This window comes from Gopherus flavomarginatus, chromosome 17 (genome assembly GCF_025201925.1).
Source record: "Gopherus flavomarginatus isolate rGopFla2 chromosome 17, rGopFla2.mat.asm, whole genome shotgun sequence".
In the NCBI taxonomy this organism is placed as follows: domain Eukaryota; kingdom Metazoa; phylum Chordata; order Testudines; family Testudinidae; genus Gopherus; species Gopherus flavomarginatus.
In genome coordinates this window covers 22,136,687-22,163,622 of record NC_066633.1, presented here as the reverse complement: position 1 = coordinate 22,163,622, position 26,936 = coordinate 22,136,687, and the positions used below count along the sequence as shown (strand labels likewise).

At 40.7% G+C, this 26,936-nt stretch overlaps 1 protein-coding gene across 1 annotated transcript in view; it reads left to right on the top strand.

The window, feature by feature from the left end:
- The first annotated feature begins 1,114 nt into the window (after positions 1–1,114).
- Positions 1,115–26,936, top strand: part of ZNF618 (zinc finger protein 618) — a 292,476-nt gene continuing 266,654 nt past the window's right edge. The window contains 1 exon segment of the mRNA XM_050926335.1: positions 1,115–1,774. Coding sequence (XP_050782292.1) covers positions 1,721–1,774 — 54 coding nt within the window. The 5' untranslated portion in view covers positions 1,115–1,720.

The following is a 26,936-nucleotide window of genomic DNA, read 5'->3' as shown; positions in this document are numbered from 1 at the left end:
CTGTCTGCTCCGTATTAGTTTTGCAGAGGAGCTAGCGCTGAAGTTCAAGATTGCAGCCAAGGAGACTGCACCAGGACCACGATGGGCTGGTGATCTATAAGTGGGTCTCCAGTATTATTTTATTGTTTATTTCCCAGATCAACAATATTTCATATTTTGATACTGTCTGGGGGCTTTTTGTGTAGATTGTGAGAAAACGCAAAATGTGGCTTTAAGCAGCAATGCATCTACAACTTTAACTTTAAATCTTTCCATAATTTATACTGATTAAACTCATGGGGAGGGGGAAGGGTAGCTGTATTATTCACTGGTCACCTCAGGTATGCCACTCACGAGAAATGATGCACTGATATTCTTCAAGAGCTCTCACTTGAGATAAGTCCCTCAAGACAGAAGGGAATGGCAAAGGGCCTGCCGACACCACCCAGAAGCTTCTTGGGGGCGGTGGAACTCTGCTTCATGAAGACATTATAAAAAGTGTTCAAACTTACTTTTTAAATGCCCTGCCCGTCAGACTTCTCGTGCAACAGGTAGTTTTAAAGCTGCTTTTCGAATTCCACCATTGGACTCCGGATTTGGGGATGATTATGAAATGAGCTCATAAATTATTTCCATAAATACTCAGGTAGAACTCCCAAGTTCTGCAAATTGAGGCCCCTGATATTCAGACCTGAAGAGTTACATTCCAAAGTGGGCAGGGGAGAGACCAACAGGCTTCCCCTGGAGCTGCCATCCATGAAACCTAGAAATGAGTGTGACAGAGGGCTGTGGCTGCCCAGGAAGAGGAGAGCCCAGAGGTGACACTTTTCCGAAGGCATGCCCACAGTTCTGGCCTTAAGGTTGGGAGCCCACATATGATTAGCTGCCAGTCCTGCACTGTCCCAGGTTTCTTTCGGCACATGCCAATTTCAGGTCCTCTCTCCATCCTGCTTTGAGGAGGTTGGCAAAGGGCATCAAATCCCTACCGGGAACAGTGCTGGGAGGCTCCTGGGGAAATTGCTGCTTTCTATGGTTTTCAAAAAAAGTAGTCCCTGATTTTTATTTATTTATTTATTTATTTAGCTCAGATTATCCCACACCCGCCTTCCTCCCCCCGAAAAAATAATCCTCGGAATTTCTGAAAGTGCCAGTCCCGAAAGCCTGCTGCGTGGGGCCCCCCTGCCGCTGGGTCCTGAGGCTCAGAGTCAAGCACCTTGCAAAGTTGGAGCTGCTCTTCCCGAACGTGGCACGGGCAGCAGTGAGCTGCCCGGGGCTGATGGTGCCAAGCCCGGGGCAGGGCAGTGCCAGGGGCCCTAGCGGGGCAGGCTGCGGCGGCGGGGGCGCTCCGCGCCCTGGCCTGGCCATGGAGGGGCGGAGAGGGCAAAGCCCCGGGTCCTGCAGCGCTCAGCTCGGCCAGACTCAGCCCCCTGCTCCTGCTGCTGCTTGATCTGAATGTGCTGAGGCTGGAGCTGCCCCCAGAGCTGCTGTGATGGCGGCAGCGCGGGCTCCGCACCGGGACTCGCCCTGCCCGCAGCAGCGCCCTCGCTGAAGGCGGCGCGCCCCGGGGAAGGGGGGCTGCAGCAGCCCGGCGAGCCGCCCACCCGCGCCGCGGGCATCGCCCCCACTCGCGTCCCTCCAGTCCCCGCAGGGCGGAAAGGCGGCGGCGGCGGCTGCATTGTGAAGCGCGCAGCGGATCGCAGGCCCGGGAGCAGCTGGGCTCGCTCCCTCCCGCCCGAGCCCGATGAGCCAGCCGGACAGCAGCGCCCCGGAGCCGGCGGCGGCGCCGGGAGAGCAGGTAAGGGCGGCCGGGCGGCCGGCACGGGGAGCCTGGGGGGCGGCCGCCCTCCCGACGCGAGCGGCCGCGGGGCTCGGCGCGGGGTGCCCGGCTCTGCCCGCGCCCGGCTCGGGCCGGCTCCGGGAACAAAGCGGCGCCGAGCAGCCATGTCAGCTCGGACCGCCAGTGCAACACCCCGCGAAGCGCCCCGGCCGCCCCCCAGCCCGCCCCGGCCCCCGCCCCGCTCGGCCCTGGCCCCCCGACTCCCCGCTTTTAGGCCCTTTCTCTTGCTCAATTTTTTTTTTCTAATTTTTCCTCCAAACGGTAGTTTTTTTCCATTAAAACGGCGCCACCTAGGGGAGACTATTTCGTAAATAAAAAGAAATTAAAATTGAAAAAAGAGGAAATATTTGCTATTTCTTATTTTTAAAAAGTTTGAATTGTAAGAATTTGCTGGGGATTGGAGGGAAGAATGTTTTGCATGTTCATAGAACAGCTAGTTGGGTGGGCTAGGCTCGTGGGCACAAATTTTGTGTTTTTGAAGCAAAGCCCTGTTAATATGTAAATGAAAATTAAGCTGGAATTTGGACGAATTCAGGTATTTTCCTGTTTTGGAAGAAAATATTGTTGTAAAACAGCGACAGCTTGAAAATGAATCTGATTTAAGTTTTAGACAAGCATATATAAATTAACTGCAATAAAATATTACTTTGGGGAAAGTAGGAGAATTGCTGTTATGAAGCAATTATGAATTGTGCTTCATTCTAATTTTGAACTTGCTGTCATAGTGTGGCAGGGTTGATTTTGGTATTTTGTCATATTTAAAGTTAGTTGCCTTAAATAAGGAAGAAATAAAGAAAATATATAGAAATTTTTCTGTGGACACACCCAAATTTTTTTTTTATTTTTTTATTTTTTTTTTAGTGATTTTGGATTTCATGCAAAACTGCTTTTAAACAATAAGGGTTCTACACAGAAATCAGAAAAATAGGAGGGAAAGCAAAATTAAGAGTAGAATGTCAGTTCTGGTTTTGAATTTCTTGGTTTTTCTGATGGTTTCTCCTGGTATAATTAAAACATAGTTTCCAGTCATTTAATTTCCTACTTCTTCTTTTGTAAAGAGAAAAAATTTCCCTAGTAGGTTTTTGATACATACACTGAAACTCTTTCAGATACTGTGGATCATATCAATGTAGTATTACATAGATTTATTGTAAAATCTGCTTTGATAATACAAATGTGCATAATTAATACTTATGAACAAAATTAACTGTAGATTTGAATATTTTAATTTTTAGTAAAACTAAAGTAGCTAAAAAGGGCGCTGCCATGATATTTTCCATAATTTTAAAAATCCTTTTCACTTCTCACTCTTTATAATCCTTCTGGAGTTTGAGATTGAAACCTTTCCATAATTAATGTTTCTCATAGGGTTATGCACTTTTTGTTGTTATAAGGTTGCCTGCAAGTAGTGGATTACGCACACTGGCTTGTTATTGTAGGGTTGCCCTTGAATACTGGATTGTTGGTATTGATCTTTTAAAAATAAATAACAAAAGAGCACTAAAGCTTTCATTGTTTCAATAAAAGCATATATAAATAATATACATGACCTTTGCATACAAAAGAGAGCGTGGAAGATTAGGTCAACATTTGAGTCTTACCAACCTTGACACAGCCTCCTCTCTAAAATGGGGACAAAATAGCAAGATGGCTGGCTCCACAGCTGCAGCATTTAATTTGAAAAGAACATTTTTGAATTTTGAACACAAGTTTCTGAAACTCGTGCTTCCACACTCCAATAACTTAAATTTAGTCCCCCTTCCCCACCCCCCCTTTTTAATTAAATTTCAATCTGGAATGAATTTTTCTGAAATGAATTTTTAAATCTGAATTTAACCCCCTGAAATGTGTTTAGTGTTCTGATTGTTTCACTGTAACTTGATATTCACTTGAAATTGAAGTCTGGACTTCCTGATAAATGCAGGAAGAAGGATCTATTTTTCACCCTGTCCTCATTTATTGCGTTGTGGAGTGATGGAAAGACTTACAAAGCAGGAAAAGTGTTGGGTGGAGGAGAAAATACTCAGAAATACAACTTTATATTTTTACTTTTGCATTTACTTCCAGAAAAAAGACCCACCCTCTTCCTGAATTTTTTTCAGCAAATATAGACCAAAGTACCATAGTCATTAACAAATAGTGGCAGCACAAACACGCTGGAGTGTCACGTGTGTAGAAATTATACACAGTGCATTAAATTGGATTAAACAATCCTTGTCAATATTTTGTTCATGGTTTCGTTCAAAAGCCTTAAAGGTGGTGGCTTTTCCAAACTCATATCCTGCAAGAATTCTTTTCATGGAACTGCACACTATAACTTCAGCTTAGTCTAAGAGTATACCAAAATATTTTTGAAGATTCACGAATTTAATTCTTTTTTCCAAGTGGAGATTTTTTGGTGCTTCTCTTCCCTGCTCTGCCTATCCCCACATCCTCACCCTAAAATCTTGGGAGAAGCCCTGATGATTGGTGTTTTTTAGGCCAGGGACATAATAAATTGATCGCTATGTTATTTTGATTCTGAATACTGGCAGATATTCAATTATAGTACATAAGAGGTTGTGTTGCTTTGTGTTTTACATTTATGTCTTAGAAGTTTATAATGATCAAAAATATAGGACTTGAAACTTCAAGGGCCTGTTTTATATCTCTACATGTACTAAACTGCTGATGCAAATAAGTGAATTTCCTTATATATAAATATTTAGTTATTTAAAAATATGTAGCCCATTTCCTCTGCAGAGATTGAAAATGCATTAGCACTAGATTGCAACGTGTGGGGATGCCGTTATACTGTAGGTGTGTGTACTGCAACCTTTACAGCCTTTAACTGTGTGCGTATCGGTTTCCTTTAAACAATGGCTTCCATTCTATCTTTCACTGGTGGTGAAAGCTATAGTCTAGGTTATAATAGAATTCTCAACCTTAACCTTTTTTCATATGCTCTTACATTCTGGAGAAAAGCTGCTTGGCTGAAATTTCAAAGGGAACTTTTTTTCTGGAAAGTTGAGCAAAATTTGTTTGCCTATTTTTGAGTTATGTGATAGTGGAAAAGAAAAGAAAAGAAACTGCTGTAAATAGATTTCAAAACCTAATTTTTGTAGCATAAATTACCGAAAGACTGTATTTTGGAAGTGGAAATTTTCCAGGAACCTAGTCCTCAGTGAGGGGGACGAACCTCAATAAAATAATAGCATGTTAAATAATAAATTATTTTTGCACATGCACAGTATGAAAGTTAATTATTACATTATTTCCAGAATTATAGAATAATTTAAATACGTAATTATTTTCCTAATATATTTTATGTAGGTATAGTTACACTGCTGTGGTGACATATAAATAAATTTTTGATTATGCAAGTGTGTCAGTGAAATCAATAGAAACTAGTGTTCTGAAAAGATTTTCCTTTTTTTATCTTAATGTAAGTTTTTGTATTATTTAGGGTACAGTCTTTGGACCAAATTCTAGAAGCCCTTGTCATATAGAATGCTCACTGAAGTCACTGGAAATTGTGCACATAGAGGGGTTTGCAGAATTGGGCCTTTCAATCCTCAAATGTCAATAAATCCCAAAGTAAGGGTTCTCGCAGTAACCATACTTCCCTCATATTGTGTACATAGGACTCTATACTGCCATTATATTAATACATATAGATAGTCTTGGATTCAACTGGAATAGTGTGTGCATATTTTAAGGGTAGGGTAATTGCATAGGCCCCCAGTCCTGCAGATATTTATGCATGTGTTTAACTTTATGCATGCAAATATTCCTGTTGGCTTCAGTGAGACTACTCAGATTCATAGATTCTATAGCCAGAAAGGACCATTGTGATCATCTAATTTGACCTCCTGTATATTACAGACCACAGAACTTCCCCAAAAATAATTCTTAGAACAGATCTTTAGAAAAAACACCCAATCTTGATTTAAAAATAGTCAGTGATGGAGAATCCACCACTATCTTTGGTAGATTGTTCCAATGATTAATTACTATCACTGTTAAAAATGTATGCCTCATTTTCAAGTCTGAGTTTGTCTAGCTTCAACACCTAGCCACTGAATTGCGTTAAGCTTTTCTCTGCCAGAGTGAAGAAGAGCCTATTATTAAATATTTGTTCCCCATGGAGGTACTTATAGACTGTGATCAAGTCACTGCTTATCCTGCTTGTTGTTAAACTAAGTAGATTGAGCTCCTTGAGTCTATTAATATGAGGCATGTTTGCTAATCCTTTAATCATTCTTGTTGATCTTCTCTGAATCCTCTACAATTTATCAATATCCTTTTTGAATTGTGAGCACTGGAACTGGATACAGGATTCCAGCAGTAGTTGCATCAGTTTCAAATACAGGGTAAAATAACCTCTCTACTCCTGCCTGAGATTCCCCTGTTGATGGATCCAAGGATTGCATTAGCCCTTTTGGCAACAGTGTTGCACTGGGAGCTCATGTTCAGCAAATTATCCCCCCCCCAAACCCTTCCCCCCCCCCAAAAGCCCTTGCAAAGCAACGCATCCCCCATCGTCTTTTACAGAGCCACTGCTTCCCAGGATAGAGTTCCCTGTCCTGCCAGAATGGCCTACATTCTTTGTTCCTAGGCGTACACATTTACGTTGAGCCATATTAGAACACACATTGTTTGTTTGCACCCAGTTTATCAAGCAATCCAGATTTCTATGGCTCAGTGATCTGTCCTCATTGTTGTTTACCACTCCTTCAATTTTTGTGTCATTTGCAAACTTTGAGCGTTGAATTTATGTTTTCTTCCAGGTCATTGATAAAAATTAGTGTAGGGTCAAGAACCAATCCCTGCAGCAATCCTCTGGAAACACGTCCTTTTGATTATGGTTACCCGTTTATAATTATATTCTGTGGCTATCAGCCAGCCTGATATCAATCCATTTAATGTGCGCCATGTTAATTTTATATCTTTTTAGTTTTTTAATCAAACTGTCATGTGTTACCAATTCAAATGCCTTATAAAAGCCTAAGAGTATTACATCAACGCTCTTATCTTTATCAACCAAACTTGTAAGATTCATAAAAAATATCAAGTTAGATTGACAGTATCTATTTTCCATAAACTTATGTTGATTGTTATTAATTATATTACCCTCCTTTAATTCTTTATTAATCAAGTCCCATATCAGCCACTTCATTATCTTGCCTGGGATCAATGTCAGGCTGGCAGGCCTGTAATTACCTGGGTCATACTGCTTACCCTTTTTAAATATTGGCACAACATACATTTTCTTCCAGTCTTTTGGAACTTCCTCTGAGTGCCAAGACTTATTGAATATAAAATCCAGCTCTTTTAAAACTCTTGGATGCAAGTTTTCCAGACCTGCCATTTTAAAAATGTCTGACTTTAATAGTTGCTATTTAACATCCTCCAGAGATGCTAGTGGAATAGAAAATGTGTTCTTATATGGTATAGAATCATAGACTATTAGGGTTGGAAGGGACCTCAGGAGGTCATCTAGTCCAACCCCCTGCTCCAAGCAGGACCAATCCCCAGATTTTTACCCCAGTTCCCTTAATGGCCCCCTCAGGGATTGAACTCACAACCCTGGGTTTAGTAGGCCAATGCTCAAACCCCTGAGCTATCCCTCCCCCTCATCACTTGTTTTTTCCCCAAATACACAACATAAATATTTATTGAATATATCTGGCTTGTCTATATTATTATTATTGATAAATCTACCACTTCCATCTAGTAATGGCCAATGCCATTAAGATTTTTTGTTCCTAATATGCTTAAAAAACTCCTTATTGTCCTTAGTTCTGCCAGCTATATATTTCTGCTTATATCCCTTTGTTTTTCTGATCAGTTTCCCACAATTCTTGGTTTCTGTTTTATATTCATTACTATTCACTTTCCTTTTCTTCTATTAGTTATATTTTTATTTTTTTATTTTTATAGCTTCCTTCACTTCGCTTCTAAACCATGTTGGATTTTTTTAACCAGCACAGCCTTCTTCCTTGATTTTGGGATTATGGCTTTTGGGGCATCTAATAAAGTGCTCTTAAATAATTTCCAATTATCATTCATATTTTTCTAATTAAATTCTTCCTCTTGGCTGGTTTGACCCATAATTGTTTTCAGGGTGCATAACTAGTTGAAAGACTGTACTCAAAGAGTAGATATCTATGGTTTGATGCCAAGCTAGGAGGATGTATCTAGTGGGGTCCTACAGGGGTTAGTCCTGGGTCAGGTACTATTCAGCGTTTTCATTAATGACTTGGATAATGGAATGGAGAGTAGGCTTATAACATTTGAGGATGACATCAAGCTGGGAAGGGTTGCAAGCACTTTGGAGGACAGGGTTAGGATTCAAAATGACCTTGACAAATTGGAGAATGGGTCTGAAATCAACAAGATGAAATTCAATAAATATAAGTGCAAAGTACTGCATTTAGGAAGGAAAAATTAAATGTACAAATACAAAATGAGGACTAAGTGGCTAGGCAGTAATACTGCTGAAAAGGATCTGGGGATTATAATGGATCAGAAACTAAATATGAGCCAGCGCTGATCAGGCCTCAGCTAGAGTACTGTGTCCAGTTCTGGGCATCATACTTTAGGAAAGATGTGGACTAACTGGAGAGAGTCAAGAGAGCAAGAAAATTATAAAAGGTTTGGAAAACCTGACCTATGAGGAGAAGTTAAAAAAACTAGACATGTTTAGCCTTGAGAAAAGATGAGTGAGGGGGTAATTGATACATCTTCAATATGTTAAGGGCTGTTATAAAGAAGACCGTGATCAATTGTTCTCCATGTCCACTGAAGGTAGGACAAGAAGTAATGGGCTTAATCTGTAGCGAGGGAGATTTAGGTTAGATATTAGGAAAATGTGTCTTATGATAAGGATAGTTAAGCACTAGAATAGACTTCCATGGGAGGCTTTGGAATTCCTTTCAGTGGAGATTTTTAGAAACAGAATAGACAAACACCTGTTGGGTGATCTAGGTTTACTTGGTGCTGCCTCAGTGCAGGGGCTGGATTAGATGAACTCTTGAGGTCCGTTCCAGTTCTGCATTTCTATGATTCTGTAATACAAAGTGTGCTGGGACCTGGAAAGAACAAAACCTGGTACCTGCACCAAAGATCTTTAAAATCTAAGGTCTGGTCCTATAATTAGTTACTTGTGGATGTGTACTTGTTCACACATAAAGTCATATTTAAATCAATGAGCCTCTGTGAGAGTGACTGTTTGTAGGTCAGGCCTTTAGTAAAGACATAAAAATAATCATAAAATGATGGGAATTTGGGCAATGGAGGAGGATGAGAGCATGAATAATATTTGTTATGAATTTCACCTGATGGGCTTGGGGTTGTTTTTTTATCATGTGAAGAAGTTCTGGCCAGTATGAGGTATTATCTTTTATGCTTCTTAAAATTCTGAGTGATTGAAACTAATCTTAATGTTACAATAATTTAAAAATGTTGCACTACTGAATACGTCCATAGTGAATTGGTTCAATCATACTGCATTTTTGGGAAGAAGTTTCTGATTTTGAATATTTTCTGGATTAATTGCTAATCATCTGCCTCCTTTTTGTTTTAGTTTTGTTTCTGGAATGTCTCTTGATTATTTTGTACTATGTGGTGCCAATTTAGTGGTCAACTAGTATGGAAAGTACATCTGAATGTGTTGACTTTGTGCTAACAAACATTGATTTGTTGGGGTGAGGGAAAAGAAATGAATGAGGCTGTTTATCATGTACGGTATGTAAGTGATAACCCTTTTGGAATAAGCTATTCTTGTTTCTTCCATTGAGGGGGAAACTGACTCCCTGCCCCTTTAGCCAGTCAGATGGGAGTTGGATTTTTCAGCCAACAGACAAGTAGAAGGGAGACAAAGACAACCGAAGCAGCCAGTTTGCATGAGTTGCGTGGTAAAGGTTTTGATTATGCCTCTTCTAAGCAGGGTACAGATGACTTACATTTACCTACTCAAGGCATTGATAAGAACATGAGTGGAACAAAGTTACAGTAGGAAGTAAGAGAATCAAAAAGGATTTGAGATTTTATGTTCAGATAATGGACTTGTTCAATACTGGGAAATAGTTGAGAAGCTGTGGGATAAAATAAGACCAATATAAGTAATGGGATTATATGGCTTGATGGGGCAATTCTGTGGGCTACTTATTTTGTATTTTGACTGAGCAATCCAGGACAACAGCTGCTTTTCTAGAGGGGAAAAAGGAGGAGACCATCCCTCTCCCAGTCTATTATCTAAGGAAGCCTGGAGTGAGCCTATAGCGCTATATTTCTGTATTTAGGTGAGTCACATGAGATACCACCTTCCCTGGACACATGTACGATGTGTAATGACTTTCTGGCATCTTTGACTGGCAAGTTCATATAGGAGCTCTTGAGGGAGGATGAAGAGAGGACAGCCAGTCAGTGCCTTTTACAAGGGTTAGAGTGTTGGGGGGAAAAAGGGACTATTTCTGAAGTGGGGTGGGTAGTGATGGCACTGGGCACGTGCTGCAGACCTGTGAAATACAAATCATAAGGGATGGAGCAGAGAATAAGATCCTTCCAGGACAGTGTTTTCCCCAGGAATTGAAATTGGGGAGTGTTCAAATTTATGGGGTGAGGGTGAGGGGAGGTCAGGGCTGATGAGGGGTGAGAACATGAGAGTGAAGGCGGGCTGTATGGCACCATAGTAAATACTGAAAAATGTTTTATTATCATTTCATTAGATTTTAAAATCATCACACAAATTAAAGTTGGCTCCTCAAGCCTTCTATGAAGCACGACATCTACATCCTTCTCGGTTTCTTGTTATAATTTTGCACAACTCTGTTAATGAACTTCTTGAATGCAATGCATTCATCTTTGGTGGCTTCTTGTGTGTCCAGTACTTCCCTTCCTTCAATTGATATGCTCATTAATTCATTCACATGATCAGGCAGAAGGCGATTTCTTTCAGAACACAAAATTCTATTCAGTGATGAAAAAGAACTCTCAACTGTAGCTGTTGTGACTGGGAGTAGCAAGAGATGAATTCCTACTTCTTTCAGCTGAGGAAACATAGCACAAAGATCGGGTCGAGCCACTAGTGATGATAAAAAATAAGTTGAAGTCAAATCTTCATTCGTTGTATGATATTCCACTCTGTGTTCAAATTCTATATTCTTCCCTGAGCACATGGCAGCCCCATTGCTGGTAGTGCCTCACTCCACTGAACTGTCAGTGTTTTATAAGACAGGGATCTGTAAAAGCTACGTAGAGGTTGAGTAAAATGTAGAAGTCGCTGTTGTAGATTTTTAAGAATCAAGTCTGTGTACTTGTTCAGTTGTCGTAACTAAGCCCTCGTCCAGACTAACCCGCAGCATCGGCGGGTTAAAATCGATTGCTCGGGGATCGATATATCGCGTCTAGTCTGGACGCGGTGTATCGATCCCCGAGCGCGCTTACATCGATTCCGGAACTCCATCAATCCGAATGGAGTTCCGGAATCGACGCGGAGAGCCGCGGACATCGATGCCGCGCCGTCCAGACTGGTGAGTACCTCGATTTTAGAAATTCGACTTCAGCTACGTTATTCTCGTAGCTGAAGTTGCGTATCTAAAATCGATTTTAATTCCTAGTCTGGACGTGGCCAAACACTTCTTGTCCTCTTCACTTAAGGATTCAATATAAATGCCTTCATTAATCTACTTCTGGACTGAAGTCTTTGCATCTTCCAGTACTTTTTCAATGGATAGCTCTCTGATTGATCCAAATGTAGCTTCTATTGCTGGACAGAGATCTTCTACTGTTGCAGCAGATGCCTGGATGGCATTGTTTAATGATCCAAGTGGTTTCAACAGTAGACTTTCAAGAGGGAGAATGGCAATAGTCTTCTCTGAACATAGTAGCAAAAGTAATCCACCAGCCTCACTACTTAGATCCATCCCATCTTGGTAGATACTTTCCAAAGCCAGTAATAATGGCTGGAGTAATTTTAAGACGACAGCCAAGGATCGCTTATGAGAAAGCCAGCGGGTTTTCCCAGGTTGGACTAATTTAAACTTCAGTCCCAGTGTATCTTCTACATTTTCCAAGATATTCAGTCTTTTTAGACTCATTCTGAAAAAAGAATATAATGAAGACATTAAATGTATATAGCTTTTTAAATGTCTTTTGAAGAGTCTGCAGCTCGTACTAGCGCTAATTGGAGCAGATGACCTCTGCAATGAGTATAGAAGAGATTAGGTTACACTTTTCTCTGAGCAAAACTTGTGCTTCACCATGTTTTCCAGAGAAGTTTGCAGCTCCATCAAATGCACAGGAAGCCATCTGTTTGGGGTCCAATTGACAAGCATTTAACTCTTCTAAGATGTGGGTTGTCACAGATGCAGCCGATGTGTCTTCTGTAATTTGAACATCTAGAAATGCATCGACTGGCCGACCATTTACATCAGGATAACGTACACAATGACTTAATACTTGATGTCCGTTTGCATTGGTGCATTCCATCAGCCATGTATGCAAATTTTTTGAATGTGATGAGAGAGTTCTTCACTTTTTCAACTGTTGAGTCTTTCACTGTTGCACCACATGCACCTAGCCAGTCAGTTGAGTTTCTTGCAGAAAGATAGTGAGCATTTGCTGGGCTTTTTCAGAACTAGTGTTCAACTTCAGGATGAACAAGTGACAGTGCACTTAATATTGGCCTCTAGTTTGTAGTGTGTGGTATCTCTTGCATAAACAGAAAGTATGATGCCACAGCCATTTTTGTTCACATGTCGTGTGTTGTGTCTCCAGCATTCTTAACAGTCTTATTAACACTCACCAGTATTGTCCTTGGTCAGTGGAGCCTCAGAGTTCAGAGGTGCTTTCACATGAGTTCACCTCCCAGGTGGGGGGCCAGAAGGCACCTTGCTCGTTCCTCCATCTGCTCACTGTTTGCTCTGGCCACTGTTTTGTTGTACCAGTGTTCACTCCATCGCTCTGTTGCCAATGGCCCTGCACAGTCACCTTCTACTGCCACCTGCCACTGTGACCTCTGCGAGTTGGTCTCTTGAGGTTCTACCAGCTCTCAGTGATTTCAGCTGAGCTCTCAGTGGGGGAACCTTGCTGCTAGTGCAGACTGGGACGTCTCTTCCACAGAAACACTGTCCCACAGCAAGTCTAAGCACTTGGACCTGATTATCAGTGATTTCAGCAGTAGTGCTCACTTAACAAAACAAAAGACTATCTAGGGAGCCTAATCAGCTCTGTCTTTAAACAGTGGAGAGGGGCAGGTCAAACAGTACTTGTGACCCAGGCAGACCATCAAGCAAAACACCTGTCCCCACCCTCTCTTTTGATGCTATAAATCAGCACAGGCTAAGTACAGTTCTACTGCCCTTTACTCATACAATAAGAATAACAACATTTCTTTACCCCTCAACATTCAAGTGATTTGTAACCCAACCCCAGCCAAAATCTGTCACTTACTTGGGCAACACAGCTCTGTTTGCTGGATACCTAGGTAGATTTTGTGTGAACGTAAATACAATCTGGTCCTGAAGCCTTTCCCCCCGGCCGCCACCTCATCACTAGCTGTCAGGGAGAACTCATTTAGAGTTTGTTTATAAATCACAATTTGAAATTATTAGGTTGGCCAACATCACCAAAATGAATGCACTGACATTGTCATAAAAAACAACAGCTGTATAAGGAAGCTAGTCTGTGTTCATACTTTTCAAATCTATTATTTTTTCAGATACATGTATTTTATGATACACTGTTTATGCTTTTAAAGTGTGTATTAATGTTTCAATTCCAGTTTCAATTCAAATTTCCAAGTAATCAGTAAAGTGGCAACACTGCATGTAACTAATTCACAAAACTGGGGGGTGTGGGTGTTGGGGGAATTCAGAGGGGGTAAACACCCCCATGGGGGTGTGTGTAGGGAAATCCCTGTTCTAGGATGAAACTGTTTCTTTAATTATTGTATATGATACTAGTTGGTGCACTGTAATTATGTATGTAGCTAATTAGGTATACAATCATCTCTCACTTTTTAGCATTAGCATGAGACTTACCTATTTGACCAGGCTTTTTATAAGTGTTAGATCACTTTCCCCTATCATTGTCAGTACAGGCGTATTGGAACAATTTATATAGTGGGGGGGCTGAGAGCCATTGAACCAAACCATGAACCCTGTATGTGATGGAAACTACTTCAAGCCAGGGGGTGCGGCCGCACCCTTAGTACCAGCACTTGTGTTAATATGTTCTGTATTTCTGTCCTGTGACAATCTTGGGCTTACCCTCACGTGCTGAATAGTCCGGTTAACTTCTGTGGAACGATCCAAAGTGTGTAAAGTTGATCACATATGTAAGTCTTCAGCTTGGAGTGGAGTTAGAGATACTGGGTCTTCATACACAAGAATTGTTTTGCTAGAATCTGAACTGGGTACACTATGCACAGATACTATACTGGTGGCTCCATATAAGCTCCTGTAATATAAATAATAGTGCACTTTTATATTGTATATCTAAATATGCACATATGTATGTCTAAATATGTACGGAAACACTCAGGTAGGCTTATGATTGATCTAACAAGTTATTTGGTTTTTAATTGATTTTCTGTCTCCTCATGACTTCCAAAGTTAATGTTGTAAAGCATGTGGGAAAGAGAAGGCTTAGGGGGAAAATATATCTTTTCCCTTACACATTTGAGGCGTATATGCAGGGGTGACCAACCCCTCCAGAGCGACAGGTGGCTCTTCAGAAGTTAAAATGCGGCTCCTTGTATAGGCACCGACTCCGGGGCTGGAACTACCAGCGCCAACTTTCCAATGTGCCAGGGGTGCTCACTGCTCAACCCCACTCCACCCATTCCTGCGCCCTCCCTTGAGCCTGCCATGCCCTCGGTCCTCTCCCTCCCCTCTCAGAGCCTTCTGCACACCACAAAACAGCTGATCGGGAGGTGCAGGGAGGGAGATGGATGCGCTGATTGGCGAGGCTGCCGCTGGGCAGGAGATGGGAGCAGGCGGGGCGATGGGGGGCTACTGACGTATTACTGTGGCTCTTTGGCAATGAACACTGGTAAATTCTGACTCCTTCTCAGGCTCAGGTTGGCCACCTCTGAGTATATGGAATGCAGTTGCTCATTATATGACAGGAAAGCTTAAGATGGGCCAAATAAGGAGGCGAAATATAAAGGCCAGGAAGGTTAATTTGGTTTAACATAGGGTGTGAATTTAAAGCCCTCTGTGGATGCTCTTATTCTGGGATAAAGCTGCCTTATTTTGAATCATCTTAATTTAATTTGGAAGTGGATTAAGCTAATTCAGAATAAGGGACTCTTATTCTGGAATAAAAGCATCTAGAGAAGGAGCTAATCAGGAATGACTCCCTGTGTAGACAAGCCCTAAGTTAGACTCTTTGTTAGAACCAGGGTATGTCTCCACTGCAAAAAAAGAAAAAGGTGTGTTCTTAATTCAGGTCAAAACATAACTAGCAGTGAAGACATGGCAGCTCAGGTTTGGGGTCTCAGCTCAAGTTCAACTTGCTTTGTCCCCTCCTAATTTTTTATCCAAGTCCGCTAACATGGGTTAGCTCACCTGAGTTGAGATCATGCTTTTTTTGTTGTTAGCAGCTAAGACAACCCCATATGTTGGTCTAACTTACCCTCTGAAGATCCTTCACCTTCTGTCTCCTCTGGGTGTAAGGGCTTCTCTAGACAAATAGTGCACAGCAAGCTGAGCTGTAAATCTTCAATGCCATAGTGTGCTGTGCTAGCTGTCTGCACGGACCCTGTGCTCCAGCACTAAGCACCAAGTTCCTGGTAGTGAAAGCGCACTAGGGAACTTCTAGTGCACAATAGCAAGGGTCACACTATCAGTTGCTGTGTGGCACACCAGGGTGCTGTAGATTTACATCTCAGCTTGCTGCACACTCACCGTTCATCTAGAAAATCCTTATATTAGCTGATTTAGAATTTCTTTTTCAATGTCTGATTGCCAGAAGCTGGGAGTGGATGACAGGATGGGTCTAGGGTGCCCAGATGTTCCAGTTTTATAGGGACAGTCCCTATATTTGGGGCTTTTTCTTATATAGGCTCCTATTGCCCCCTCACCCCCTGTCCTGGTTTTTCACACTTGCTGTCTGGTCAGTCTAGAGGGGTCACTCAGTGATTGCCTGTTCTGTTCATTCCCTCTGAACGATCTGGCACTGGCCACTGTCAGAAGACAGGATATTGGGCTAGATGGCGTTTGGTCTGACCCACTATGGCTGTTCTTATGTTCTTATCATGGAACAAATGTTTGGGGAGAATCCAGCCTAACTTTCACAAACTTTTTAATGATCTTGAGTGAACTGGCAGTCAGTTAATGAAGTAAAAACTGTAGTGTAGAAAAACCATTACACATTGGTGAAGTGGATGTAAGTAGGTCAACAGAGTCTCGGGCCAGGTGTAGACTAGAAACTTTTGCTGGTATAGCAATGTCTATAGGGTTTGGGTTTTCTCCCCCCCAAAAAAATTTCTGTATCCGCAAAAAGCCCTTTTAAGGTTAGACTAAGCCATGGTTATTTGAAGTGTTGTAATTTTCTCCACTGCAAATTATTGCATCACATCAAAATTTGGCCCAATATAACGTGAAAATAAAATCTATAGCTGAGCCTGAAAAATGACTGGATATTTTAAATACCCTTATACTGGGTTTACAGGGGATAGAGGAAAATAAAGCACTGTGAATAGGTGATGGAAGCTATAGAATCTGCAGAGAAATGTTAGAAATATGTGGGGTGGTAGAGCAAAGAGTCTGGACATATAAGTGAAGAACAATAATAAAGGGAGCCAGGGAATTCTGGGATCTTGCTGTAGGCCTTCAGGGCAGTTAGAGAAAGTAGATCTGGAAGTCTCTTTTCACACAAACAAGTGTGTGTGTGTGTGTGTGCGTGCACGCTGATAGATAGATAAAAGCTAGAGCTTTTATCATGGGAGATTTTAGTATCTCAGCTATTGACTGAAAACTTCAAAGACTAAGAGGGAAGAAGGTTGTTTGAGGTAGAGCAGGTTTTTCCTTAAGCAGTTTGCTGAGCACCTTTTACAGTCAAAAGCTGTTCTTGATAAAAAAACTACAATATGAGCTAACAACATAAGTCTTATTGTCCTGGTAGCAGGGGTCATAAAACAAGATTTTCAGGCATGATTTGTAAACTTTGCTCTAAAAAATATTGTTGGTTCAAATTTAGATTCAGCCTGGGAGGAAATTAAAAAAAAATAAATTCCATATTGGCTTATTTTTTACTTAGTGGTTATGTGTACGTACACTCCAGTATCTTATTTTTAAAACAAATTCTTTTTTTAAAATGATTTATAGTTTCTTCAAATAGGTGTTTTAAAATTATTTGGGTCTAATATGTTGAGTTCTGTTTATAAAAAATCATGAATGGAAATACTTCAATTTTTTAAATCACAAGTTTTTGAATCATCCCTTTTTTGAGAGGGGAATGAAACCCTATAGCAATAATTCCTTTAATCCAAAAGACACATTTTGGTGATTTCTCATCTAAATATCATATGTTGTTTAGTGCCAAGCGTGTGGACTATACAGCATTTTTTTTTTTTAAAAGTGTGTGAATCTGCCTTGGTAGTTTATAGCTCAGAAACTAAAAATGTTGCTTGTATCTGAATATGAATCTGCAAACTGAAGCCTGATGCTTTTTAGTCTATAGGTTGCAAATCCTCCATTTTTTCTGTTTGTGACTTTCAGTTTTGGGGGTGTTTTGGGAAGTAGGAGAGTTGTATGATGCATTTTTTTTTTATCTTTGCATATAATTTTTGAAAATCTTATTGGGAGGCAATGTTGAATTTGCCTAGGCAGTGTAGGTCAGGTGGGTTGACAGTGAGTAGTGAAAGTTTAATCTGGCTGGTGCTGTTAACCCGTGAGCCCACCCTGTTAGCAGGTGTCATTGATGCTGCTGAGAGAGGTTAAAGTAGATTCTGCAGACTTGCTTGGTGAGATAATGAATCACCTCCCCTAGATATGAGAGGTAGTGGGAGTGGCTCTAGAGTCTAGAGAATGAGTTTGAACTGAACAGTCCTGCTCCAGGAATCCTAGAAGCAACCTGGGATAAAGAAAGCTTGGGATAAACTTTGATCTGTTGTTAATAATTTCTTTGTTAAAAAGTGTAACCATGAGGAAGGTTTGTATTTTGACTTTAAGTAGTGTTTGAACTGTGTTTTAGAGCCAGTTAAGGTAGGCACCTGCTCCCATTCTGTGGTGACAAAACAGAACATTTAACTTTGCTGAGTTTTCACATTTTTCTGATGTATGTACCATTAGTTTGCAAGATTTACTAAAAGTTCAGCTTTTTAATGATATTAATAATTGTAATCCTGTGCTCCTCACACGCTCATTGCAAAAATTGTGGTGTTCTTATATTTCAATAATCAGTTACAAAAGACTAATGTCTCAGTAATTATTTCAAATCACACACAATTTGTGTTGGTCGCCACATTCGCAACCAAAGAAATTGTGTTCAGAAGGTCAAAATATAGCCAAAGGGTCAAAATCAATTAATGAACGGTATGAATGTAATGATACAATTTGTACGACTAAAGGTAGACTTTCAGAAATCCTGAAAGACTGTGTTACGTAAGTCTATTGGAACACATTTAGTGGACATAAAGAATGTTAACTTTCATAAAAGTCTGGGGGAAAAATTACAGGAAAAACTAAGGCCCTGATCCTATAAACACTTACGCATATTCTTAAATTCTTAAAAAAAAATGCTATTACGTTTAATTATATCCTATTATTAATTTATATATCTATTTTGTGGGGGGAAATAGATTTACTGAAGAGGTATATGTTGGTTACCTTATTGGCTTTAAGTTACTGATAGAGTTTTGTACATAAGTTATATTGTGAATATTGGTTTGCATGAAGCTTGTTTCTCTCTCATTTTAGAGAAAATTCTGTGGCCTCCCCATTCCAGCATAAACACTAAAATATTTGTGATTGTAATTCATTATGTAATATTCAGATTGTGTAATGTGCAGTGTTCCTGACTATAGCAAGTAGACATATGTCAAAATTGAACAGATTAACCTAATTAAATATATATGTAGAACTTTATGAATTTCAGCTCCTAGCATAAAAAATGTGATTACCATCCATGAAGCCAGGAAGGAATTTTCCATTTGTATCTGACTTTCCCTTCTATGTATCTTTTTGTCTTTGATACTTTAAATCATTTGTTGTCTTCCTTGAGCATTCGCTTAGGTCCCAGTCCTGCAATGATTTATGCAAGTGCTTGTCCTCACACATGAGTAGCTCCATTTGAAGTCAGTGGCATTGCTCACAAGGCATACATTTAAGCATATATCTACTTCTTTGCAGGAATGGCCTCTTACATGAAGACAGTATTAATTTGAGTATAATATAATTTTAGAATTGTAATGCCAGGATAATATGTTTACTTTTTCCAAGCAAAAATATAGATTCCTTCTTATATTTCTCATTTGATTGACTGTCAAGTGTTAGGCTACAGTTCTTTCCAAGACACACAATCTTTGCACTTTATAACACATTGCAAGAGGTGCATTAGTATTTTTTAAAAAAAGGAAATTTAGTAAACAGTAATTGTAGGTAGACTCTATTGGTAGATGCTTTCAATATTAAGAATTCTAACTAGTAGGATAATACATTTTACTTTGTTCTGCCAAAGTTTTCTGACCAACTCTAATGACTGGCCAGATTATGATTGTTTCTTTAAAATATGAATAATGATTTAGTCATCTTTGCTTGTCAAAAGTTGAATCAATTTTATTTACATAATAATAAATGTTTACCTTTCAAGAACACCCACCAACATACCAAAAATACCGAAAGGCACTTGTTCTTAGCAAGACCAACATAGCAAAATATATATGAAGTTCCTAGAGCAAGCCATTTTTAGAGCGATCATGAACAGAAATTTTTTCAAAAAGCAGACGAACTGTAGCCAAATTTTCAGGAAACCAAAACTTTAAAATTCTCTGTCTGATTTTTAGCAAACTTCTGGAATAAAGATATATTGTAGAAAGAGGTGTGAAATGTAAGATTTTAGGAATACTGTTTTCTGTGTTGAGAGGTTAGGAGGCTGAAAATTGATTTTACAGTGAAAAGGTAGCTTCTACCCCCTTAACCATGGAGCAACCTCTGCTACTACATAATAGATTAAACACCAGTGAAAACACAGCATAAAGCAGGTGAAGTATTGCATCATGTAATTGTGTTCTACTTTTTAGGAATCTGTATTAATTTACCCTTCATTGACTTTCCCTCACACACTGCATCATGTTATAATTTACTGTCTTCTGTTTCAATGTCCTGCACAAACTCTGCTCCAGGCTTTATCTCAGACTCATAGAAGACTGGAAGGGACTCTGATGATCAACTAGTCTGACCTGCACAGTGCAGGCCACAGAACCTCACCCACACACTCCTGTAGTAGGCCCATAACTTCTGGCTGAGTTACTGAAGTCCTCAAATCTTGACTTAAAGACTTCAAGTTACAGAGAATCCACCATTTACTCTAGTTCAAACCAGCAAGAGACCTGTGCACAACGATCCAGGGGAAGGCTACCTCCCCCACCCTGCCCCTAGAGTCTCTGCCAATCTGACCTGAGGGAAAATTCCTTCCCCATCTCAAATATGGTGGTCAGTTAGATCCTGAGCATGTGGGTGAGATCCACCAGCCAGACACCTAGGAAAGAATTATCTGTAGTACCCCAGAGCCCTCCACATCTAGTGTCCCATCTCTGGTGGCTGGAGATATTTGCTAATGGCTGTTGCAGATGGGCCATATGCCACTGTGGGCAACTTCATCATACGATCACCGCAATAAACCTATCAAGTTCAGTCTTGCAACAAGTCGGTTTTTGTGCCCCCACTACTCCCCTTGCAAGGTTGTTCTAGAACTTTACTTCTCTGATGGGTAGAAAATGTCATGTAATTTCAAGGCTAAACTCATTGATGGCCATATCTTGTCTCTTACTCCACCCTGCCTATCGCCTTGACTCTGTCAGCTTCAGGTTCAATTTGTTTCTTTCTTTCTCTCACTATGTCTCTGTGGTGTTTTTACATACTGTCCCCATACATGGAATAACCTTCTAATACAAGTTTGCCAGGCCATCACCCGTTTTGTGATCAAATTCCTAGTAAGTACTCATTTTTTCTATGAGGTTATTGAGTTATGACTTAATAAGTAAATGAGAAGAAAAATTACCACTTCATGTTTTTCTCCTTCCCTGGGTGCCCTGTCTACTCTGGGTTTCTCATATCTCTGCAGGACAGAGACTGTCTCTGTACTTGTATCCTGCACAGTCCCAAATAACAAGTAATAAGGCTATATCTACACTTGCAGAGTTTTTGCACTGTCAGTTTCAACGGTGAAAGTGAACTGGTGAAAGAAAAGTGTTGGTTTGTGTACTCACTTCCACAGGCATCAGAGTGTTCACATTTGCAGCACTTTCATTGCCGATGAGAGCACCATACTGAGGGCAGCTATCCCACAGTGCAGCTCTCACCATTCTGATGACAGGTCTTGTGGGAAGGGGGTTGTGTGTGGGCATCCTGGGTCCCAGCCTCCTCTCTCCAAACACTGAGCAGCTCCAGTAGCTCAGCATTGCTCCAAGCAGGGGATCCTTTGTTCCCTGGAGCACCCATTGTCACCTGGCCAGATGATAAGTGAGCACTTGCCAAGAAAACAGGAAGAGGAGTTTCAAAGTTCCTGGGGCTTTACAGGAGGAGGGATGGGCGTATGTTTACCTGGCGTCAGAGCACCAGAGTGGCTGGCCTGAGTGGTCACCCAGGCAATGTGGGATATCCTCCGGAGGCTACAAGCTCTGTAAACAGGAAGAACACATGTCTTCAGTTGCACATCACTGCAAAAGCATCACTGGTAAGAGCTGCATGTGGTGGTGGTTTTCTTTTTGTGGTGAAACTTCCGAGTTTCGCTTCAGAAAGTAATTGGCAAGTGTAGACACTCCCATGCACAAAAAAGGGACTTTTCCCACTTTAAATGACAAGTGTAGACATGCCCTAAGTCTGTCCCTCTGCTGCAGCCTGCAACTATGGGGAGATGAGGGAGCGTTGCAGGGGCACTGGTTCAGACAGGGCCTCCCAGCTTCATTCCAAAATGCAGTGCTCCTTGTTTGGGAAGTACCCAGATGCCTCTGGACCTGTTGAGACCGGGAAACTGTTGCTTATACCAGTGTTAGGGGCTGGTTAGCAAGCCAGGCAAATTGGAAATATAATATAATTGGTGCTACTGAAACCTAGTGGGATGATTGGTATGATTGGAATGTTAAAATCACTGTTTATAACCTGTTTAGGAAGGATGAAGTGGGTACAAGGTGGGTGTTTGCATCTGGTGTGGGGGGATGGGTGGGCTGGAGCTTTTCATTAAAGACACCAGTTTGTGTTGTAGAGTTGCTGATAGCTCAGAACCACAGGACCTTGAATGTATGTGGATCAGTGTGTTAACATGCATGGCCGGGAGCGGAGGGTGTATTGGTGCGAGGAATGGTCTGTTATGACCACAGACTCAAACTAGAGAACAGGATGAGTTACTCATAAATAGGGCTGTCAAGCGATTAAAAAAATTCATCACGATTAATTGTGCTGTTAATAATAGAAGGCCATTTATTTAAATATTTTTGGATGTTTTCTACATTTTCAAATATATTCATTTCAACTGCAACACAGAATACGAAGTGTACAGTGCTCACTTTATATTTATTTTTGATTACAAGTATTTGCACTGTAAAAAACAAAAGAAATAGTATTTTTCAATTCCTGCATTGCAAGTACTGTAGTGCAATCTCTTTATCATGAAAGTTGAATTTACAAATGTAGAATTATGTAAAAAAAACAACAACCCCTGCATTCAAAAATAAAACAATGTAAAACTTTAGCGCCTACAAGTCCACTCAGTCCTACTTCTTGTTCCTCCAGTCACAAAGACAAACAAGTTTGTTTATATTTGCAGGAGATAACTGCCCACTTCTTGTTTGCAATGTCACCTGAAAGTGAGAACAGGTGTTCACATGGCATCCATAACAAGATATTATGTGCCAAATGCTGTGAAGATTAATATGTCCCTTCATGCTTCAACCACCATTCCAGAGGACATGTGTCCATGCTGATGACCGGTTCTGCTCAATAATGATCCAAAGCAGTGCGGACCAATGCAAGTTCATTTTCATTATCTGACTAAGATGCCACCAGCAGAAGGTTAATTCTGTTTTTTGGTGGTTTGGTTCTGTAGTTTCCGCATCAGAGTGTTGCTCTTTTATGACTTCTGAAAGCTTGCTCCACACCTTGTCCCTCTCAGATTTTGGAAGGCGCTTCAGAATCTTAAACCTTGGGTTGAGTACTGTAGCTATCTTTTGAAATCTCACATTGGTACCTTCTTTGTGTTTTGTCAGATCTGAAGTGAAAGTGTTCTTAAAATAAAAACATGTGCTGGGTCATCATCCGAGACTGCTATAACATGAAATATATGGAAGAATGTGGGTAAAACAGAGCAGGCAACATACAATTCTCCCCCAAGGAGTTCAGTCATAAATTTAATTAACACGTTATTTTTTTAATGAGTGTCATCAGCGTGGAAGCATGTCCTCTGGAATAGTGGCCGAAGCATGAAGGGGCATGTGAATGTTTAGCATATCTTGCTTGTAAATACCTTGCAATGCCAGCTACAAAAGTGCCATGTGAACACCTGTTCTAACTTTTAAGTGACATTGTAGATAAGAAGCGGGTAGCATTATGTCCCGTAAACGTGAACAAACTTTTGTCTTCGCGATTGGCTGAACAAGAAATAGGACTGAATGGACTTGTAGGCTCTGAAGTTTTACATTCTTTTATTTTTGAGTGCAGTTATGTAACAAAAAAAATACATTTGTGAGTTGCACTTTCATGATAAAGAGATTGCACTACAGTACTTGCATGAGGTGAATTAAAAAATATAATTTCTTTTGTTTATCATTTTTACAGTGCAAATATTTGCAATAAAAATAATATAAAGTGAGCACTGTACACTTTGTATTCTGTGTTGTAACTGAAATCAATATTGAATAGGCAGAAAAACATCCAAAATATTTAATAAATTTCAATTGGTATTCTGTTGTTTAACAGTGCGATTTAAAGCTGCGATTAATCGTGATTAATTTTTTTAATCACGATTAATGTTTTTGAGTTAATCACATGAGTTAACTGCAATTAATCGACAGCTCTACTCATAAAGCAACTATCTAATGTGTAAGGGGGAAAATTGTGTTGTGGGGGCTTTAATTTGGGTTACATATGCTTGGGGTCACATGCAGCCAGTAGTGAAACATTATTTGAGTTTAAAAATTCTAGATGATGGTTTTCTAACACAAAAGGTATTGGAGCCAACATGGATGTAACTATATTTTGGATTTCATTATGACAGATTAATATTAATTACTGGATTGGAAGTTGGTGGTTTCTTAGGGTCAATTGATCATGACTTAATAATGTTAAATATTGGCAAACAGAGGACAGTCCCAACCAGTAATATATATTCTTGCTGCTTCAGAAAGTCTGATTTCCCAAAGTGAGGAAAATGATGAGTGAAATTTACTGGGAGGAAAAATGTAGACAGAAAAATGTGAATAAAAATTGGGGATTCCTTAAAAAGAACCACAATACCACAATCAAGAAAGAAGACAACTTTGGCTGAAAGCCAGCAGTGGTTCAGTGGCACAGTGTAGGAAGCAATGAGAAATAAAAAAGCAATGTACAACTCCTGGTGTGAAGGAGAGTTCTATCCCTTTACAGGACAGGCTGGAGCTTATAGCTGGGACAGCCTGGGATGTAATCAAGGAGGTCCCGCCTGGCCCAAGGGTTGGGAAGAGGAAGCTGAGCGAGAGAGAGGAGAGTAAAAGCTGTGCACGCTGCTGTGGGGGTTGGGGGGTGGTCCTTTTCTCGCAAGTTCTAGGAGACTGGCCTAACTAGAGACTTTGCTTGCGAACCTTAAGTTTGGGAGCCTAAGGTGAGGAACTGATGAACTGTGAATTGTAATTGCTCCTGTCCTGACCCTATTAAAAGGTGACATTCAGTGTGTGTTGGCTTTTCCTTGCCCTTGGCTGTTGAAGTGACCGCTTGCTGCCCCCATTGGGGGGAAGTACGTTGTGGGCACACCCACAGGACCACACTTGTCTGCGGGAGAGCGTGCAGGGACTGCCCACACCTTTACACATGGGAAAAAGGGGACGTGGTAGCAATTAATAAAAGTTAGAAATGATGAAGAATAGAAAATGGATAAAAGAAGCTAGTGACATCAGAGGAAAATCCATGGATGGCAAGGCTAAGGACAATACAAAGGAGGTTTTTTAAATATGTTAGGAACAAAAGAAATCTGAGCAATGTAGACCCATTATTAGATACAGATGGGAAAATTTTTAATGATGCAGAAAAGGCAGAAATGTTCAATATTTCTGTTCTGTATTTGGAAAGGAGGAGGAGGATGTATTTGTGTCACATGAGGATGAACTTTCTAGACCGTTAGTAATTATTAAGGATGTTAAACAGCATTTCCTGGAGAGAAATCTTTTTAAACCAGCATGCACAGATACATTGCACTCGAGTTCTAAAAGATTTGCGTGAGGTGATCAGAGGCCCACTGAGGTTAATTTTGAATAAAACTTGGAATACTGGGGAAATTCCAGAAGACTGGAAGAGTGCTAATGTAATTCTAATATTCAAAAAGGGCAGGTGGAGTGATCTGGGTATTTATAGATCCATGTAGCCTGACATCCATCCCAGGGAAAATCATGGAAAAGCAGATATTAGATTCAGTTAATAAAGAATTAAAGGATATGATTAATGCTAGTCAACATTGTTTTCTGGAAAATGGATCTCGTCAAACAAACCTGATTTCATTCTTTGAGATTACACATTTGTTAGATAAAGGTAAATATAAAATCACAGCTGATAAAATTTGCAGATGATACAGCGATTGGTGGAATGATAAATAATGAGAACAGGGCAATCCTACAGTACGATCTGCATCATTTGGTAAGCTAAGTCAGTTGAAACAAGATGTGTTTTAATACAGCTAAATACAATGTGACGCATCTAGGAACAAGAAATGCAGGCCATATCTACAGAATGTGGGTTGTGTCCTGGAAAGCAGTGACTTTGGGAAGGATTGTCCATCATGACTTCTAACAAGTGATTCAAAATCAGTGATGTGTCAAAAAGGGCTGATGTGATCTTTGGATGTAAACTGGCGAGTAGAGAGTAGCAGTAGGGAGATGCTTTTAACTCTTCCAATGGCCGATAGTGGAATACTGCATCCTCCTTTTAAAGGGGTGTTGAAAATTGGAGAGGGTTCAGAAAGGAGCCATAAAAATGATGAGGGGTTGGCGAAAATGCCTTCCTATGAGAGCCTCAAAGAGCGCAGTCAAAAAGAAGTTTAAGAGTAGGGTTACCAGCTTTCTAGTGGCACAAAACCGAACATCCCTGCCCTGCCCTTCCCTGAGGCCCTGCCCCGCGCTTGCTCCATCCTCCCTCCCTCTGTTGCTCGCTCTTCCCCACTCTCACTCAGTTTCACCTGATGGGGGCAGGGAGTTGGGGTGTGTGTGTGTGTGGCTCCAGTTGGGGGCGTGGGCTCTGGGGTGGGGCCAGGGTTGAGGGGTTTGCGGTGCAGCCGGAGCCCAGGGCTAAGGCAGGCTCCCTGCCTGCCCTAGCTCCGCGCAGCAGCAGCTCCCAGAACCGGATGCGTTAGGAATATTAAGCTGGTTATTAATAACTGAGTCCTACGTGTTCCCTAGCTGTATGAACATGTTAAACCATTGTGCGTGTAGCAACAGACGCATTTCATTAAACCAGAGTCCCAGCAACAGTTTCTTCCCTTGTTGTTCAAATTTGCCGCCTCTAGCAATTAGAACGTGTATCTGCCTTTTTATTGTGGAAAACAGTCCTGATTAAAGTAGAAGTTAGGGAACGCATAGGACTCAGTTATTAATAACCAGCTTAGTATTCCTAATGCAACAGTGATGGTACTAAGTACTGGGCAGAAGTGTGAGTAAAACAAAATGCAAGAAAATGGGACTTTCCTGGAATCCCTAACACCTTATAATAAATTCAGTTAGGATTCCTAGGTG